Source organism: Capra hircus, chromosome 2, assembly GCF_001704415.2.
Source record: "Capra hircus breed San Clemente chromosome 2, ASM170441v1, whole genome shotgun sequence".
Classification (NCBI taxonomy): domain Eukaryota; kingdom Metazoa; phylum Chordata; class Mammalia; order Artiodactyla; family Bovidae; genus Capra; species Capra hircus.
Window position 1 is genome coordinate 88795844 of NC_030809.1, and position 18681 is coordinate 88814524.

General features: G+C 35.5%; 1 protein-coding gene across 2 annotated transcripts in view; it reads left to right on the forward strand.

Annotated features, from left to right (window-relative positions):
* The window catches only part of EPC2 (enhancer of polycomb homolog 2), a 129519-nt gene that overhangs the window by 91255 nt on the left and 19583 nt on the right, over positions 1 to 18681 (forward strand). Inside the window, exons 4-8 of one of the 2 annotated variants that reach the window (XM_005676169.2) lie at positions 3325 to 3531; positions 10525 to 10673; positions 11350 to 11482; positions 13584 to 13775; positions 16970 to 17059. In XM_005676169.2, the coding sequence (XP_005676226.2) occupies positions 3325 to 3531; positions 10525 to 10673; positions 11350 to 11482; positions 13584 to 13775; positions 16970 to 17059 (771 nt within the window). The remainder of the gene's footprint in view (positions 1 to 3324; positions 3532 to 10524; positions 10674 to 11349; positions 11483 to 13583; positions 13776 to 16969; positions 17060 to 18681) is intronic. The other variant, XM_013969839.2, reaches the window with a different exon arrangement.

Consider the following 18681-nt stretch of genomic DNA (forward strand, 5'->3'; position numbering starts at 1 on the left):
GAGAGTGAAAGCAAAGGAAGCCTGGCATGCACTAGTACTCAGTTCCAAAGTTCTTACATTGTTCTCTCATTAATTTGTGTCTCTTACCTTAATTCCCATATTGTCAGTTTCTTTAGGTACTGGATTTATCTTAAAGTTTATTTTGTTATCTTATCCACAACCTATAGCACAAATGATGGACTGAGGGTTGTTATTGGACTGTTGGGTAGTTGTTATAGTAATGTTGGACTTACTGCTTAACTGGCTATTTTATATGTAAAAGCATTAATTTTTACATGTTTTATTCATTTGTATATTAAATATTAAATTTATGCATTTATTGAAATTTCTAAACCATGAGTTTTGTATATGTGTGCATGCTCAGTCATGTCTGACTGTTTGCAACCCCATGGACTGTAGTCTGCCAGGTTCCTCTGTCCTGGAATTTTCCAGGCAAGAATAATGGATTGGGTTGCCATTTCCTCCTCCAGGGGATCTTCCCTACCCAGGGATCAAACCTGTGTCCCCTGAGTCTCCTTCATTGTAGGTGCACTCTTTACCATTGAGCTACCAGGGAAGCCTGAGTTTTGTATATAAGCAAAGTAAATGATCTTCGTTCTCATAGAGCTAGTTGCAGTCTGTTGTTTTTCAGTCACTCAGTTATGTTCGGCTCTTTGCCACCTCATGGACTGCAGCATGCCAGGCTTCCCTGTCCTTCACTCTCTCCCTGACTTTGCTCACTTATGTCCATTGAGTTGACAATGCCATCCAACCATCTCATCCTCTGTCACCCCCTTCTCCTCCTGCCCTCAATCTTTCCCAGCATCAGGGTCTTTTCCAATGAGTCGGCTCGTCGCATCAGGTGGCCAAAGTATTGGAGCTTCAGCTTCAGCATCAGTCCTTCCTTGAGTATTCAGTCTAGAAGAAGAATAATTTTTATCTCCCATCCCTTACCCTCAAAATAAGTAAGTCAAGTAAGTCAGAGCTGTCTTAGAAATCATAAATTTATCACAGATCCGTTTACCAATTAAATAGTAGTTTCCACTGCTTTCTAGTGGATGAAGTGCTAAATGGCAGACCTTTTTTCTTAGGATATCAAAGTAGTGGGATTCTGTTTTTGTGGATTCTCAATCATGTGGTTTAATTTGTGGCTGTTTTATCTGTAAATAGATCTTGCCAGTCAAATTTAATGTTGTCACCATGATAGTAGAGAGGCACTGATACTAGTTGCCCTAGAATAACTAAAGCTAATTTTTACAGAATGAGTAAAACCAAAATTATCCAATAAAATAAAAGTTGGTCATCAGTTCAGTTCAGTTCATTCACTCAGTCGATATTAACAATATAAAAACAGCAGTTGACTGAGAAAATACAGTTAACCCAGAATGGTAATGTCAGGATGTTTACACTGTATATTGGGTTCTTATTACCTCAGCTATAAAGAGGGTACTTAACCACCAGGCAGGACATTTCCAGCAGGAGCAAGAAGCACTAAGAAAAGAAAATCTGAGGCATTGTTTTAATCTCCTAACATCTCTTGCAGAAAGATAGGAAGCAATGTTATTTTGATAACACTGTATAGGAAATTCACCATGATTCTGCGAGTTGATGGAAAGAGATTATCTTCCTCCCCACTCCAGGATTAGATTAAGTTCTTGATTTAATCAGTGAAGGTTATAAAATTTTATCAGAAGCAGGATGACCACAGAGTGGAAGCACATGCAACGTGTCACAGCACTGTTTCCCTTGGTCCCCAGAGCTACCAGTTACGCTGCGAAGCTCTAAGCGTGTGGTGGGATTTTGTTAGATCCAGAAAGCTCCGTTCTTATTCTTCCACCATCCTTATAGACTTTGAAAGTATGCATCGTCATTCCACAGAACTTAAGTTTACAGTGGGAGAGTGTCCACTTCAGGCTGATGTTGGGAAAATAGTAGTTCTTTTGGTTCGGTCTCGTGTTTCTGGCTCTGGCTGTCCTCTTTAGAGACCATGTTACTCAGTCTCTCAGATGCACTTGAGCTGACTCCACTGAGACTTTGAATAAACCAAACAGTGGCCATTTATAATTGGATTGCACTAAAAGTAACTGTCACATGGACTGGAATACTTGAGTTGGTATTGTGAATGTAGTCTCTTCCCGTACTCACACCATCTTGGCAGCCAAATTGTAAGAAGCAGCCAACTAATTAGCTCTAGTAGTCACCATCATAGGACTAAAAGTCCAAATGATCATTACATTTATTCCATCAAGTAATAAATATGAGAAATCAGATCATATTAAAAATATGTTTTGTCAGTCATACTTTCTTCAAATGAATTAATACAACCACCAAATTGATTAGTATGCTGATCTTAAAATTTCAGTGATACTTCCCCCACATTTACAAGTTTTAGGAGATACTTCAGTTTGTTTTGAAAATGAATCTTCATCTCTAAAGTAATAAAAGTAAAAAGATTGGGATAGTACCACTTCAGTAAGCATTCACAGCCCTAAAACTCCATAATCTTTTTCTAAGCTTCACTATAAATGGATCTTTGTAACCCCTAATCCATCTTGTTAGCCTCTCTGATCTTGGCAAAGAGCAGGGAAACAGATGTGACCAAGCAAATTTTTACAAACTTTACTTTTGAGATAATGTCAACATATGTTGGCTGCATTGATAAAGGAGAGAGAGATCCCTGAGATGTCACTGTCCCAGACTTGACATTGTCATCAGCAAGATGAGTGCTGAGAATAAGGATTTTCTAGTATTTCATCAGCTTTGTAGAGAAATTGTTTTGTTTGTAACTGGTACAAAAAATTCAAGATTGTATAGTGTTGAAAATTCTGGAAACATGCTAAGTTTGTCCTTTTCAATTTCAGAGGAGTCATGTGTGTTAGCAACATATTAGAAAGTATTCATCATTTATTTTGGATGGAGGTAAAAAGAAACCACCTGTAAATTCTATTTTCTGTTGAAAAACAGAAACGCTTAATGATGCTAGTAGACGAAGACTAGTAGATCGTCCAGTGTGTGGAATCACAAGAGTATCAGAATTTTGAAGGACTCTGGATATCTCTAGTTCAAGACTTACCTAAGTCATAAAACTGTTGTAGACTTCTCATTAATTCAGGCTTCTTAAATATTTTAAGTGGTGGAACTCACTACCTCTTAGGGTAAATTTCTAATTTTGATAAATCTTACTAATAAATTCTTTGTTAGATTGAATTGAATTGTGCTTTTTGCCATCATGATACCTGATCATAACTGTTAGACTGATCACATTTTTTTCCTGTAGACAAAGTTTAATCTTTAAATCTTTTCCCCAAGGATTGTAGTTGATGACAGTTTTTATTTTTTATTTAGCTTGTAACACTTCAAGAAGCAAAACTGCTGCTAAACGAAGATGATTACCTTATTAAAGCTGTATATGACTACTGGGTGAGAAAACGTAAAAACTGCAGGGGACCATCCCTCATTCCTCAGATAAAACAAGAGAAAAGAGATGGCTCTACCAACAATGACCCTTATGTTGCCTTTCGGAGGAGAACAGAAAAAATGCAAACTCGAAAGGTAATATGCAAATTAGGTTTAGCTGAATGTACCTAGATAGTATTTAAGACAAATATTTTTTTTTCTGCCAATAGCTTGAGTAATTTGGACATAAAGTGAAGCTAATGACATTGTTGAACTTTATATTAGAAAGCCTGCTCTTCAGTAGCCTCTATCCCCCAGTTGTTTGCAATGTTTGTTTAATGTTTATTTAATACCTATGAGCTTTATAAATCTATTGATTATATCATTTTAGGCTTGCAATTGAAGTGATATGAGGAAATTCGTGTTATGAGGAAACAGGAGTTTTGAGTTCTTCAGTAAGCTGTACATTCTATACATATCTTCTATTTGGAACCTTAAGAGTTCCTTTGAAACCATATTCTAAATCATGAATGTAAAAAAGGACTTTACTCCCTCTAACTACTGTGGGGTCATAGGAAGTTGGTAAAGGTTCATTTTCAAGCCTGTTCTGCTAACAGTCATAAGTAAGACAGTAAGACAATGAAATCTTTTTCTCCTTTTCTGAACTGTCAGTTGTGTCAGATTTCAAATTGACAAACTTGTCCTCACCTGGCTTTCAGAAGCAAGATTAGCCAGAATTCTAAGAGAAACTGGGTCTCATGCTGTGAAATGATACGGTAAAGAAGAAAACATTATTTTAGAGGGAGTAGTCACTGTCTTCCACTTCTCATAATTAATAATAAACACCAGACACAGTAACACATTCTTTAATGTTGTAGAATATTAGGAACAAACAAATGTAAAAAACGGAAGGAATTGTAATTGGAGGTCCAGCGTTTTCTCTGCATTCCTGTTTCTCCTAACATGGAGTGCTTGTCCTTATCAGCTGTTATTATAACAGCTGTGAAGCATAACAGCTGCCAGGGATAGTACATTTTAGGGGAAACTCTTTTGGTTAACAACTAGTTTTTATAACTATTTCTTGGATTTCCCAAATGTAGATGACATTCCCTGACCCAGACTGAGTTTTCAATTTGGTGTTTGATTTCTGGCTATGGAGATATTAGATATTTCATGAAGATTAATGCCTTGTTTAGAAAAGACTATATGAGATAAGTTTGTAAATACAGTAAAGTTTTATAAATTTGGATATGAGGAAGGAGAGGTTTATCTGAATTATCGAAAAATCTGAATTTCCAGTTTTTAAGAGAAATATAATTGGTTAAGATGTGTTGCAAAACAGAGCAATATATTTTGAAGGGAAAGTACTGTTGGGTTTCCTTTAATGGATAAGCATGAAATACTTAAAATAGCAGTATTATTGGCATAAAAAACAATTTTCCTAATATTTAATGTGTTTTACTCTTAAAAAAGTTAAATCACTATGCGAATTGCTAGAAACACGTTCCTGTGTTTAGGCATTTCTCCATTGTATAATAACTAGGCCAGCATTTTCCTGATGCTGTGATTCCTACCCTTCCTCTTATCTGTTATTTTCTTATTCATCTCTAGCATGGTACATTTTCTTTTTCAATGGTCTTTTTATTTTTCCATCTTTAGTTGTGGGACCAAAGACTGTTCCCCTCACATATACTATTGTTTCTTGGAAATGTGAGTTTTAAAATGAGAAAATTGGGAAAGCAATCGAGAATGAGTACCCTAGGTGTTCAAGAGGTGGTCGGGCACTGGGATGTGCAAAAAATGAATACTAGGTCACAGAGGTTCTCTGCTTCCTTTCCTATTCCCACAAACTTAAAAACATTCCAGAGGGGTAGTTATATAAGTAGCTGATGCAAAGGCTAGAGTAAAGAACTTCTGAAATATTTGCTTAGAAGTCTAGAACTTAATTTTAATCATTAAACTAATGTTTAGTTTGTGAGTGCTTAAGTGCTTTAGGACACTCTTAAGTGAGATGGTGTTAAGGTGCCAGTGTGTCTGAATGCACTGACTGGGAAGGCTTGAATCAGCATATACGTTTATGTGTTTAACCCACAGGAAAAACTGTTAACATGTGTGTCTTTGTTCTCTCCTCCTGTGTGGCTCAGGTGAAGCAAGATAGGCAGGAGAGCAAACTTCCAGGGTGATGGTTCTCAGTCTGGCTGCACATAACAATCACTTGTGAATTAGCCTTGGTTTACAAAGATCTATAGTTAACTATAAATTATAGCAGTTTGAGAACCGCTTCCCTAGAGATTTGGCAGTTGATCAAAACTGTAATGTTTAACTGGAATAGGAAGACAGGAATTTGCTTTAAGCAGAGTTGGTTGTGGATAAGGGTAAAGGGAATGAGTAAATTTGAATATAGGTAGTAGACAATCTTAAAAGCACAGGAAAGATGTCACTGTGAACTTAGATTTTAATATTGCTGCAGCTTGTTTATGTACATAAATGTATTATAGGCTTATTTCCTAGCTCTGTTCACTTAGAGCGTATACAAGCAATTAGTGTTAGTCGCTCAGTCGTACACGACTGAGCAACCCCATGGACTGTAGCCCACGAGGCTCCTCTGTCCATGGGATTTTCCAGGCAAGGATACTGGAGTGGTTTGCCATTTCCTTCTCCATCAACCTAGTATTTTACATAAAGCTAAAATCATGACTGCCTGAGTTGGTCAGGTTATAAACCACAGTTTCTCCTCCCCCACTGCTGCCCCACCACCATTTAGTCTTCTTGTGAAGACAATATAAGAAATAGTCTTCAAGCCAAGAGACAGAAATGTAAGTGTTCTAAAACAGTGAGGAAACCTCAAGATCTGGTTTTGACAGAGATGAATAGTGAACGAGGCCCAGATTACACAAGACTCCAAAAATTCACGAAGTTATCTGAAAGGAAAGAAGCTACGTAGCTGGTATTTTGTTGTTGTTTAGTCGCTAAGTTGTGTCTGACTCTTTGTGATCCATGGACTGGAGCCCACCAGACTCCTCCATTTTGGGGATTTCCCGTATAGAAGCAACTAGAGTAGCATGTAAAAATACTGTTTTCCTTTAAGGAAACCAGGGCTCCTTAAAAGAAAAAAAAAAAAAAAGGTTGATTTCAGGTCTGGTACTAGGAAAGCATACAGGTAAACTTGGAACATTCTGCTTTGCCAGAGTATAAAAATGTGATGAAAGAATGTTGGAGCCAGCTTAAATTAGAGTGACTCTGCTGATCACATATGGGGAAGTTTGTGTGTCACAGTAAGGAGAGTAATGGATTATAACTCATAAAGTAACCCATACATCCATACTGATATAAATGTATGGATGGATGATAGATAAAAGAGAATGCTTTTCCTTACCATAGATTTCCAATTTACAAATGTCAGTAGAATGATGGTGTTCAAAAATCATCATTTGGCAATTACCATTGTCTCAGGCAAAAGTTAGAATAAACGGATGAAACTGATGGGGGAAATTTGATTATATAAAGTCCCATAGTGTACTTTTTAATTAAAAAAAGAAAAATAGTAATTTGACTAGAGAAAGCTGGCAAACACCATCTTAATCAAGTGATCAAAGTTAACATCAGCAGTAATCATGTATGGATGTGAGAGTTGGACTGTGAAGAGGGCTGAGTGCCGAAGAATTGATGCCTTTGAACTGTGGTGTTAGAGAAGACTCAAGAGTCCCTTGGACTACAAGGAGATCCAACCAGTCCATTCTGAAGGAGATCAGCCCTGGGATTTCTTTGGAAGGAATGATGCTAAAGCTGAAACTCCAGTACTTGTACATGGCCACCTCATGCGAAGAGTTGACTCATTGGAAAAGACTCTGATGCTGGGAGGGATCGGGGGCAGGAGGAGAAGGGGACAACAGAGGATGAGATGGCTGGATGGCATCACTGACTTGATGGACGCGAGTCTGAGTGAAGTCCAGGAGTTGCTGATGGACAGGGAGGCCTGGCGTGCTGCGATTCATGGGGTCGCAAAGAGTCGGAGACGACTGAGCGACTGAACTGAACTGAACTGATGATGAGCAAAGGACACAGTTTCACTTGTGTAATGGTCATACCAAAAGTTCACAACCTCAATTTAAATGTGGAATAACATCAAAGAAACCCGAATTAACGAACATTCTACAAAAATAAATGGCTTCTACACTTCAAAACTGTCAAGGTCATGATCACGATAGAAAGACAGAGGAAGTATTCCAACTTACAGAAGATTAAAGAGAGACATGGACCATAAAGAAAGCTGAGCACCAAAGAATTGATGCTTTTTAACTGTGGTGTTGGAGAAGACTCTTGAGAGTCCCTTGGCTAGCAAGGAGGTCAAACCAGTCAATCCTAAAGGAATTCAACCCTGAATATTCATTGAAAGGACTGATGATGAAACTGAAGATCCAGTACTTTGGCCATCTGATTCGAAGGGCCAACTCATTAGAAAAGACCCTAATGCTGGGAGAGATTGAAGGCGGGATGGAAGGAGGTGACAGAGATGAGATGGTTAGATGGCATCACTGACTCAGTGGACATGAGTTTGGGCAAACTCTACGAGATAGTGAAGGACAGGGGAGCCTGGTGTGCTACAGTCCATGGAGTCACAGTCGGGCACAACTGAGCAACTGAACAACAGCAAAAGAGACATGACAGCTAAATTCAGTTTTAATCCTGAATCAGATCCTAGACTGGGAAAGAATTTTTTATTAATAATAAAAATTATTATTTCCCACCAATGTCCTTTATAGCAACATTATATAAATATAGGAAATCTGTATATCCTAACTGTTGTATTTCTAGTTGTGAAGGACATTAGTGGGCAATTGGTGAAATATGAAGAGAGTCTATAAATTAGGTAATAGTTTTTATATCAGTGTTAATTTCCTGATTTTGATAATGTTACTGAGATTGTATAAGAGACTATCATTATTCTTAGAAAGTATACATTAAAGTGTTTAGGGGATGAAGGCGTTATATCTTCAACTTGAAAAATATTTAAAAATACTGTTGCTAATAAGTTATATATGTATGTATATGTTTATATACATACATGGATGTGTGTCATAGTCCATTTGTGCTGTTGTAACAGAAATACATAGACTGGGTGGCTTAAACAATGAATATTTATTTCTCAGTTCTGAAAGTTGGAAAGTCCAAGATCCAGGTATTATCAGACTTGGTGTCTATCGAGGGCCCGCTTCTTGTTTCACGGATGGTCCTCTTGCTGTGTCCTCACATGGCAGAAGGGGCAAGAGGGTTCTCTGGGGTCTCTTTTATACTGATCCATTCATGAGCACTCCCAAAGCCCTCCCTCCAAATAAAAATCACATTGGATAGTTAGGATTTCAACATACGAATTTTCAGGAGATGCAAATATTCAGTCTGTAACAATGTATATATACATCATAGAGATAATAAAGCAAATATAACATATTAACTTTTGGGGAGTCTGGATGAAGATAATATGGGAATTTTTTATACCATTTTTGTAGCTTATTTGTAAATCTGAAATTATTTCACAATAAAAGGTAAAAATAGAAAAAAGGGCAGGAGTGGGGTAAAGAAAAATTAGGGAAGCTACTTATTTGGGCCTCAAGAGAGCAGGAAATGAGTGAGTAAGAAGGGGCAGAAGTGCATAGTCCAAGAGAAACATTTGGTGAAGAGGAGGACAACTTTAAAAGGTTCTGGTGGACTTTTTCTTCAGCTGCTGTTATTTGTCTTTAGAACTTGTATTTCTTTCATTCTTATTAGACTTTAAGCCTTTTGAGGATAGGGGACATGTGTAATACTTTTTACAGAGAGCAGTACTGAAATATTCAAGTATTTTGTACTTTAATATTTGCTCTTGGTTATGTTCACTTTTTTTCAATCATAAGGTGCAGCTGCTCCCTGGTTACAGAATATTTTGCTTAAAACTGTGCTTTAGATTTTTGTCTTTTGTAACATACTTTACTGAAGGGGGAAAGTGATATATTTCCTTTGGATAAGATTAAAGTGTGATTTATTATTAATAGTATTTTTTAATATTCAGTATGCACTACCTTAATGAGATTTAGTTTAAGTAATGTTTTATAGGTAATGAGTAATTTTCAAATACAAGAAACTACACAAAAGAAAAAAGTAAAACTTTGTATCTTCCTCGTTTTATTTTCTCTTTTATAATCCTCCGATATGAAACCTGGCTTTCTTTGGGTTCAGATTTCTAATGTCACACTGCTTTATTAAGTCAAGTATGGAAAGCTTGCTTAAATGCAGTCTGTCTGAACATATAGAATGAGGAGTGGCAGTGGTCTATTTTTAAACAGATAGTTCCACACTTAATAGAAAGTAAGAATTCTGTGGCTGTTTGATTGAACAAAATATTTTTATTAACAGTAACTTTTTTATGCACATGATGCTGGTAATTATAACTGAACCTTCTCTAGTTATTAGTTTGAACTTTTACCTGTGAGTTAGTTCAAGTTACTTTTGACACTTCAAAGTAAGAATTTATAATGAAACTCAGACCTTTTACTAGTAGATCTCTTTTCTACTCTGCAGTGAGGTTTTACTACGTTCAGCATGGTAATTCCATTCCTTGAGATCCTTTATATTCTGTAATCTATTTTATATCTGAGTTTTTAAAGTGAAGCTTTGCTTGTCATTGTGAATCTTTACATTGTAGTGTATTGAACTGTCCAGCCCACTATTAAAAGGCTGAATGGATGAATAGCAGCTCAGTTTGGCTGTTTTTAGATAACCTTGATTTAACAAAACTGTTTCTCTCTGTCATTGAGAAAGACCTTGTAACAATAAGAAATTTTTTACATTTTTTGATAATAGTAGTTTTTGTTTCAGGCAGACTTTAAAAATTTTATTAATGTTGGAATTATCCCATCTATGTCATTCCATCTTTTCAATAGCTGGCAACTTTTTTTCCTGCATATTTATTGAGATATTTGCTTTTTTGTTTTTAGTTAAATGGCTTGTCTTAATGTAATTGCTGTTTAGATGTGTGTGTGTGTGTGTGTGTGTGTGTGTGTGTGTGTGTAACATTTTGCTTTTATAGAATGAATTTGGGTCTGATAAGATTTTGATGAATGAAGCTGGAAATCTGGACAGTTGGATTTATTCTTTTAAACTTATTTTGAATAGAATCGAAAGAATGATGAAGCCTCTTATGAAAAGATGTTGAAACTGAGACGAGAATTTAGTAGAGCCATAACAATTTTGGAAATGATTAAGAGAAGAGAGAAAACAAAACGAGAATTATTGCACTTAACCTTAGAAGTTGTGGAAAAAAGGTAACATTGCTATTCTTACATACCAGTAATGCTTCAGTCAAATGAAAGGCAAAATGTAACCAAATTTCAGCTTTATAACTACTGAAATTGATTATCTAACAATGTCTACATTTTTTGAAAATTGTGATCGCTCGTTTTTGCTTTTTGTTTTTAAACCATTAAGTTGCCAGTTTGGGTTGCAAATTTGGGAGATATTTTTGTGAATAGTATAGATCCTCTGTTACACTTAATTTCTTGTTGTTGCAGAATCATTTAATTGTATTTAGAAAAGAACTTGGAGATCGTATAGTCCCATTCTCTATTAAAGTTTCTATTAAAATTTGAGAGAAATAAATGTTTAATTGATTTTATTTTTTGATTAGTTAGGAAATACTTGTTTTGGTGCATTTTGAAAATGTATTCACCAATGTAATAATCCTTTTCCTGAAAATACGAAATATATGAAGAGTCCATCTTCTGTGTATCTTAGAGATTAGGAGAGGGAGTTGTTTTGTTTCTACTAAATCCCAAATATGAGCTTCTTTATTCCCATGCGTTTTCTCTCTTAAGAATAATCCGATTAATTGTTGGCTCTGTTTGATTAGTTGTGTTCCAAGTAAATGATACATCATTGGTTTTCTATTTCTTTTTTATTTTTGAATGATAAGATTTTCTTATATATTATTTCCTTTTCAAGATATCATTTAGGAGACTATGGTGGTGAAATCCTTAATGAAGTGAAGATCAGTAGATCAGAAAAAGAATTATATACCACTCCAGGAACTCTTCATAATGGAAATCATCACAAAGTCCAAGAATGTAAAACTAAGGTGAGTATCTTCTGGGGAGAAGCATGTATGCTAATATTGACTGGACAATTGGTTTCTGAAATTGTCTTATAATAGTTTGGTTAAGAAGGAAGATTACTAACATGTTTGAGTTCCTACTTTTTGCACTTTGCTAGGATTTTTTATATGCATATTGATTAATCTTACAACATCCCTTTGAGGTAGATTTTTACCTCTGTGTGACTTTTAGATCATATAGTTATTAAGTGGCAGATTTAAGATTTTGAGTCTAGGTCTTACAACAAAAACCATGTGTTTTCAACTATGCTATCTTGTATCCCTACAGAATAATGGTAATTACAGCTTAGTTATTATCACTGCCTTAGCAAATCCTGCATTGTGATGGCAGGCATCAAAATTAAACCTTTCTTCATTAAGACTATTCAAAGTTACTGTCCTCACTATTGCCATAACCAGCATTTATCAGTTGCTGCTTATCTTGACTTGAAAAAGTCCTATAACTTCTAGAACTCAATTTTTTCCTAATAAAGAGACTAGTGATTAGTTTCTTAGCCTGAAGAGTTACATTTATTCATTGTTCACTTGGTGTATAAAAGCATTCAGTTGAGAAATGCAAAAAGTAATAAAACTTTTGAAGAGCTTAGATTTTTAAAAAGAAACATGTTATTGGCTGAGTTTTTAGACAGTAGAGCTCTACTGTGTAGCAGGATTTTAAAAATGGCTTAGGGTGTTTGTGGAAAATTCATCTTTTAAAAATGTGCACAATCCTCATTTTTCATGGGTTCTTTCTTAAAGGTCAAGGAAGAATGTGGAGTAGGGAGACTCCTCCATTATTCAACTGTGTCAATTCAAACACCAAAGTTCTTTCTTATTAATCACAGGCATCTAGCCCACCTACCCTTTAAATCACACTTACTTTGCCATAAACCAGACAATAAATGTCATTTTGTACATTACTTTTTAAAATCCAGTTCTAAATCAATGCTTTTCCTAGGTATATTATTGATAGGCAGAGAATATCAAAATCTCAACCCCAAATTAGTGCAGAATCAGCCTTTGTTATATGTTGATTCTTAATCTTAGATCACTCTAAAATTAAACACCCACACTATTTAAATACTAATTTTATAAATATGATTGCATTTCACATAGTTAACTATATTTCATTTGTCACACATCCTTCTTGAAAATATAAATAATTTCTGAGAAGTTGGGGATTTCTTTTTGATGTCATAGCCATGCCCATTGTATGAAAGCATTTATATCTCAATAACTCAGTGTTTCAGCAATGTTTTCATTATGTATAACATTTTTGACCCTAAAGTAGTTTTAATGAAAATCTGAGCTACTTGAAAAAATGTAAAACTTCCTAAATACTTTGACACTTTGTTAGCGCTTGTAATTTGATGCTTAGAACAGTAATTTTCAAACTTTTTCAAGTAGATTCTTATTTATTAAAAGGAATGCCAGTATATTAAAACAGAAACAGCTGCTCTCTTGAGGATAGCTGGGTTCTAAACTCCACCCATCTCTGCCAGAGATGTCTCTGCCAGACAGCCTCTTGTATGCCACCAAAGAACTCTAGCGTACTTGAAGACAGTTTGATTATTGTTCAGCTGAGGTGGCAATTAATTCTAAAAAGTGAGCTTTTCTGTCTCAGAAAAGTTATTCCACTTGTAGATATTTTTAAAAATTGGAAATAAGCATAGAAATGAATTAATGTATTTATAATCTAATTCAAGTCATTTTAGAAGTAAAAATAGTTAATTTTCATCATTAATCAGTAGACTTAAATAAAATTAAAATAGAATTTAAATACATTTTAAATACTGGATTGCATAATAATAGAGGAATTTTTAAAAATCACTAATATCTTAGTTTAAAGTATTGCTAACAATATAAAAAAGTAAATTTAAATGTCATAATATTTTTCACTATAATTTGTGAAAGCAAAGCACTTTTTGGCTTATCATCAAATAGTAGTTTCTGCATATTAAAACCAGAAAATAAAGTCACCTCCTGGGTAAAAATGTATGTTTTTTCAAAGAGCAGTATAGTTTTTTATGATTTCTAAAATTATTTTCATTTCTTCCTTTTGGGGGAAAAATCATCATGTAAACAGCACCCGCATCATTTGTCTTTGAAAGAAGAGGCTTCTGATGTGGTTCGTCAAAAGAAGAAGTACCCAAAGAAGCCTAAAGCAGAGGCTGTGCTAACATCTCAGCAGCCCACTCCTGAGACCTTGCCTGTGATCAATAAGAGTGACCTTAAGCAATATGACTTTCACAGCTCAGAGGAAGATGAATTTCCACAGGTGCTTGTTTTAAAACTATTTTACAGACATTTTCTTCTAGTCTTTTATATTGCTCTATTTTAAAACATAATATCTTAGAGTTTTGATTCTTGCTTTCTTCACCTAATGTTATAACATAAACGTTTTCCACATTATTTATGTAGTTACTGAAATGGTTTTTGCTTTGTTATTTTCTATCAGTTGAATATATTTTATTTATTTTGTATAGCATTTAGGTGGTTTTAAGCTCTCCATTTTATAAAAATGAGCATCTCTACCTCGTCCCTCCATATTTGAAATAGATGATTAGAAACAGAATTCCTGAGCTAAAGATTATAAATATTTTAAGACATTTAACACATAATTGTAAACATTCACCAATAATAATTCCCATATTCCATGAGCTAATGAAAATTTTGCTAATTTATTTAACAATAACTGTTTGACTCCAAAGAAGATTTAGAATTGGCTCAGATTTTAACTTGTGAAATTAATTCTTTGGTTATATTATAGCAGTTTTATAGCAAATTTTAAGTTTAAAAATCTAAATTTTTGTTTCATATGTGCTGTCTTTTAAAACAAAGACTTCTATTTTATATACTAAAGGATTGATTTTTAAAAATACATTGTTTAGCACCTGGTGTAGCAGTGGCCTCCTTTTTTCTTTTTCGTACAGTATAGGAAACCTAAAGAGAGTACTATAACATGCGTTACTGTATTTCAACATTTCAACTGACTTGCTTAAAAAAATTTTTTTAAACCAACATGACAGAAAAATTTGGAAGCAAGACAGTTTATAAAACTTGTTGTAGTAACTATTTAAAATCTAGAGTTTATATAAAATTTGTCTTCTTTGCCTAAGATTATGTTAGTTTTACTTTTTGTAGATGATTTAGTTTTTCTAGCCCAGATAATATTTCAGCATTCATATACATTGTAACAATGCACAAAATGTGTTTAGTTTAGTATGCTCTTTAAAAGCACTTAAATGAACTCATTTATTAAAAGTTGTCAGATGGTCTTGTTCAAGGTTATGTGGCAGTCTGGATGGGAGGGCAGTTAAAAAATATTTTAAAAATAAATAAAATTGACAGAGGATTATGTTGTTAGACTCAGGCAGGGCTTTGAATAGTCATGGGACATGAATTAGATGACATTTTGAAGGAATGAGGGCACAAATAGTAGGTCTTTTCCAGATAGAAAATGTAGGGAAGGGTCCAAGACAGAGAAAACAGCATATGAGAAGGAATTGCTAGCAGTAAGTTTAAGTGAGGAGTGAAATGGTTAGATAAATACATATATAAAAGCCAGTAAAGTTCTCCTATACATTCCCAGCCTTATAAGAATGATGCTAAGGGATACTGTATCTAGTAGAAACTTTTCCTATATTGCTAGAATCAGTCTATCCAGTTTGATAGACTCACTCAGCATACTAGACCTATATTCCTCATCTATTAAGGAATCTTCATCTCTGTTCTAAATTCTTATATTTATTCATATAGTCCCCATTCCCACATGAAATTACATTTTGAAACTATTAGGTTCTTCTGAATCCTTGTACTGGGTCCTTGACAACATTAATTTTTATAATGGTATCCCTGGTTGGTAAACAGTAAGTAAGCATGTACCTATAGTTGAACATTATTCAGTGAGGCAGCTATTTAGAATGTGGCTTTTACAAAATCAGGATTTTATTGCTTAAAAGATAATTAAAATAATCATATGCTTCTTCTATGTCCAATAAACAAGAATAAAGGAATAGAGAGCCTTAAAGAGCATTTTAACCCGACTTCTCCAACTGATTTGCAACAGAGCAGAATAGAAACCCAGTCTCTTCTCAATCATGCTTCTGATTCTCCGAACATCAGCGCGGTCTTCTTATATCTCAGACTAAATCCTGGAAACCCCTCGTTGGGTAATCCAGAGGAAGGGATGCAAAAAATTTCTGAGACTTTGTTTGTGACACTTCCTGTGTACATTCTAGAAGAGGTAGTTGCTTTATAAAGGAACCAAAGTGTAAAATTCACATTTGGGATTTCCTTTCAAATTTCAGATTTTAGTTTGGTTCCCTAGGAAGAAGAATCAGCCCCAGCTTACTGTTTCTGTGTCTCCCCCATAGGGTTGGTGGAGGTATATTGGAACCTCAAACAAATGCCTTTCTCCCCTGGATGATCCTGCTCAGTGGTAATTACCACAGTTTTGAAATAATGTGGAGAAAGCATTTTTCCTCTCAAAATAGGAAGAGAGGGATTTGTGAGGTTCAAAAGTTTGCAAGTAAATGTGGTTGAGCCAGCGTTGTCAGAAAAAGAGACGTACTCCAAAGTGAAATTGCGAGACAACTGAAACTTAAGTACCAAAACTTTTTTTTATTTTAACCATTATGGGTAGGAATTTATCTAAACCATATTATTTCTTGCCATATCAGAGTATATTTGTATTTCACTTAATCTGTTTTTGATAACATAACATTTGCTATAATGTACCAGTGCTGCCTTAGAGGTCCGCTCAGATTATGTAGGGGGATTTGTCCTAGTCTCACTTGGTCCTATGCTTTTTAATATGTGACAACTTTTTGAAAGTCTTTATTCTTTTGCTGTCAGATGGTGAGATTAGTACTTCTAAACCAGTCTGCTTACCTTTTAGCAAGTCCTCTTTCCTCTTTTGATTTTCAGCTTCTGATCTGTTAAAATTTTAAAAATGATTTTAAAAACAAGTGGGGAAATAAGGGACTCCCCTTTCAGTGCAATGTATGAACTTTTCAGCTTTGAGCGAAGGGAGGTTATTCATAAGCTTCTTTTATCTTCCTAGTTTTAGGCTTTATTATAGAGAAATGAAGTTATTGTATAAAAGCATACCTACCTATAGATGAAGCATAATTATTATTACAAAGTATTTATGGCCACAAACAGTATTTATAAAATGTATGAATGGGATATGTAAAAACCATACTAATGATGTTCAAGCTTAAAGCGTTTACATATTCAGAAACAGTTAAGCAATACCATGTAAACTTACCTGCAAGAACTTACCCATTAAAAATAATTAGTAACCATACAAAACTTCTGCTAATCTTTAAATATTTGAGGGAATTCACTACCTACTGTATGTAATGTGGAGTGACTCACTGTTTGTGATCAGATTCTGATTTTAGATCATTACAAAGATTGTTGACTTTTGGTAACTCCTAAATGGAATGCTTCATGCCTCTTTCTTAGGTACCGTCCCCAGCATCGGAACCCGAAGAAGAAAATGATCCTGATGGTCCCTGTGCTTTCAGGAGGCGGGCAGGATGCCAGTATTATGCTGTAAGAACTATATTTTTTGTGGTGTTTTGGGAACTGGAATTAACAGATAACTCATGTCAAAATGACTTCAGTTCAATTCAGTTGCTCAGTCATGTCCAATTCCTTGCAACCCCCATGGACTGCAGCACGCAGTCCATCACCAGTTCCCAGAGATTACTCAAACTCCTGTCCGTAGAGTCACTGATGTCATCGAACCATGTCATTCTCTGTCGTCCCCCTTCTCCTCCCGCCTTCAATCTTTCCCAGCATCAGGGTCTTTTCAGATGAGTCAGTTCTTCACATCAGGTGGCCAAGTATTGGAGTTTCAACTTCATCATCAGCCCTTCCAGTGAATATTCAGGACTGATTTCCGTTGGCATGGACTGATTGGATCTCCCTGCAGTCCAAGGGATTCTTGAGAATCTTCTCCACACCACAGTTCAAAACTATCAATGCTTCAGTGCTCAGCTTTCTTTATAGTCCAACTCTCAACATCCATACCTGACTACTGGAAAACCCATAGCTTTGACTAGATGGACCTTTGTTGGCAAAGTAATGTCTCTGCTTTGTAACATGCTATCTAAGTTGGTCATAACTTTTGTTCCAAGGAGCAAGCGTCTTTTAATTTCATGGCTGCAGTCACCATCTGCAGTGATTTTCGAGCCCCCAAAAATAAAGCCTCTCACTTTTTCCATTGTTGCCCCTTCTATTTGCCATGAAGTGATAGGACCGGATGCCATGATCTTAGTTTTCTGAAAGTTGAGTTTTAAGCCAACTTCTTCACTCTCCTCTTTCACTTTCATCAAGAGACTCTTTAGTTCTTCACATTCTTCCATAAGGGTGGTGTCATCTGCATATCTGAGGTTATTGATATTTCTCCTGGCAATCTTAATTCCAGCTTGTTCTTCATCCAGCCCAGAGTTCCTCACGATGTACTCTGCATATAGGTTAAATAAGCTGGGTGACAATATATAGCCTTGATGTGCTGCTTTCCCAATGTGGAACCAGTCTGTTGTTCCATGTCCTGTTTTAACTGTTGTTTCTTGACCTGCATACAGATATCTCGGGAGGAAGATCAGGTGGCCTGGTATTCACATCTCTTTTAAGAATTTTCCACAGCTTGTTGTGTTCCACACAGTCAGAGGCTTTGGCTTAGTCAATAAAGCAAAAGTAGATGTTTTTCTGGAACTTACTTGCTGTTTTTGATGACTCAATAGATGTTGGCAATTTTTTCTCTGTTTCCTCTGCCTTTTCTAAATCCAGCTTGAACATCTGGATGTTCACGGTTCATGTACTGTTGAAGCCTGGCTTGGAGAATTTTGAGCATTACTTTACTAGCTTGTGAAATAAGTGCAATTGTGCTGTAGTTTCAACGTTCTTTGGCATTGCCCTTTTTTAAGGATTGGAATGAAAACTCACCTTTTCTAGTCCTGTGGTTACTGCTGAGTTTTCCAAATTTGCTTGCATATTGAGTGCAGCACTTTCACAGCATCATCTTTTAGGATTTGAAATAGCTCAACTGGAATTCCATCACCTCCACTAGCTTTGTAGTGATGCTTCCTAAGGCCCACTTGACTTTGCATTCCAGGATGTCTGGCTCTAGGGGAGGGAATCACACCATGGTGGTTATCTGGGTCATGAAG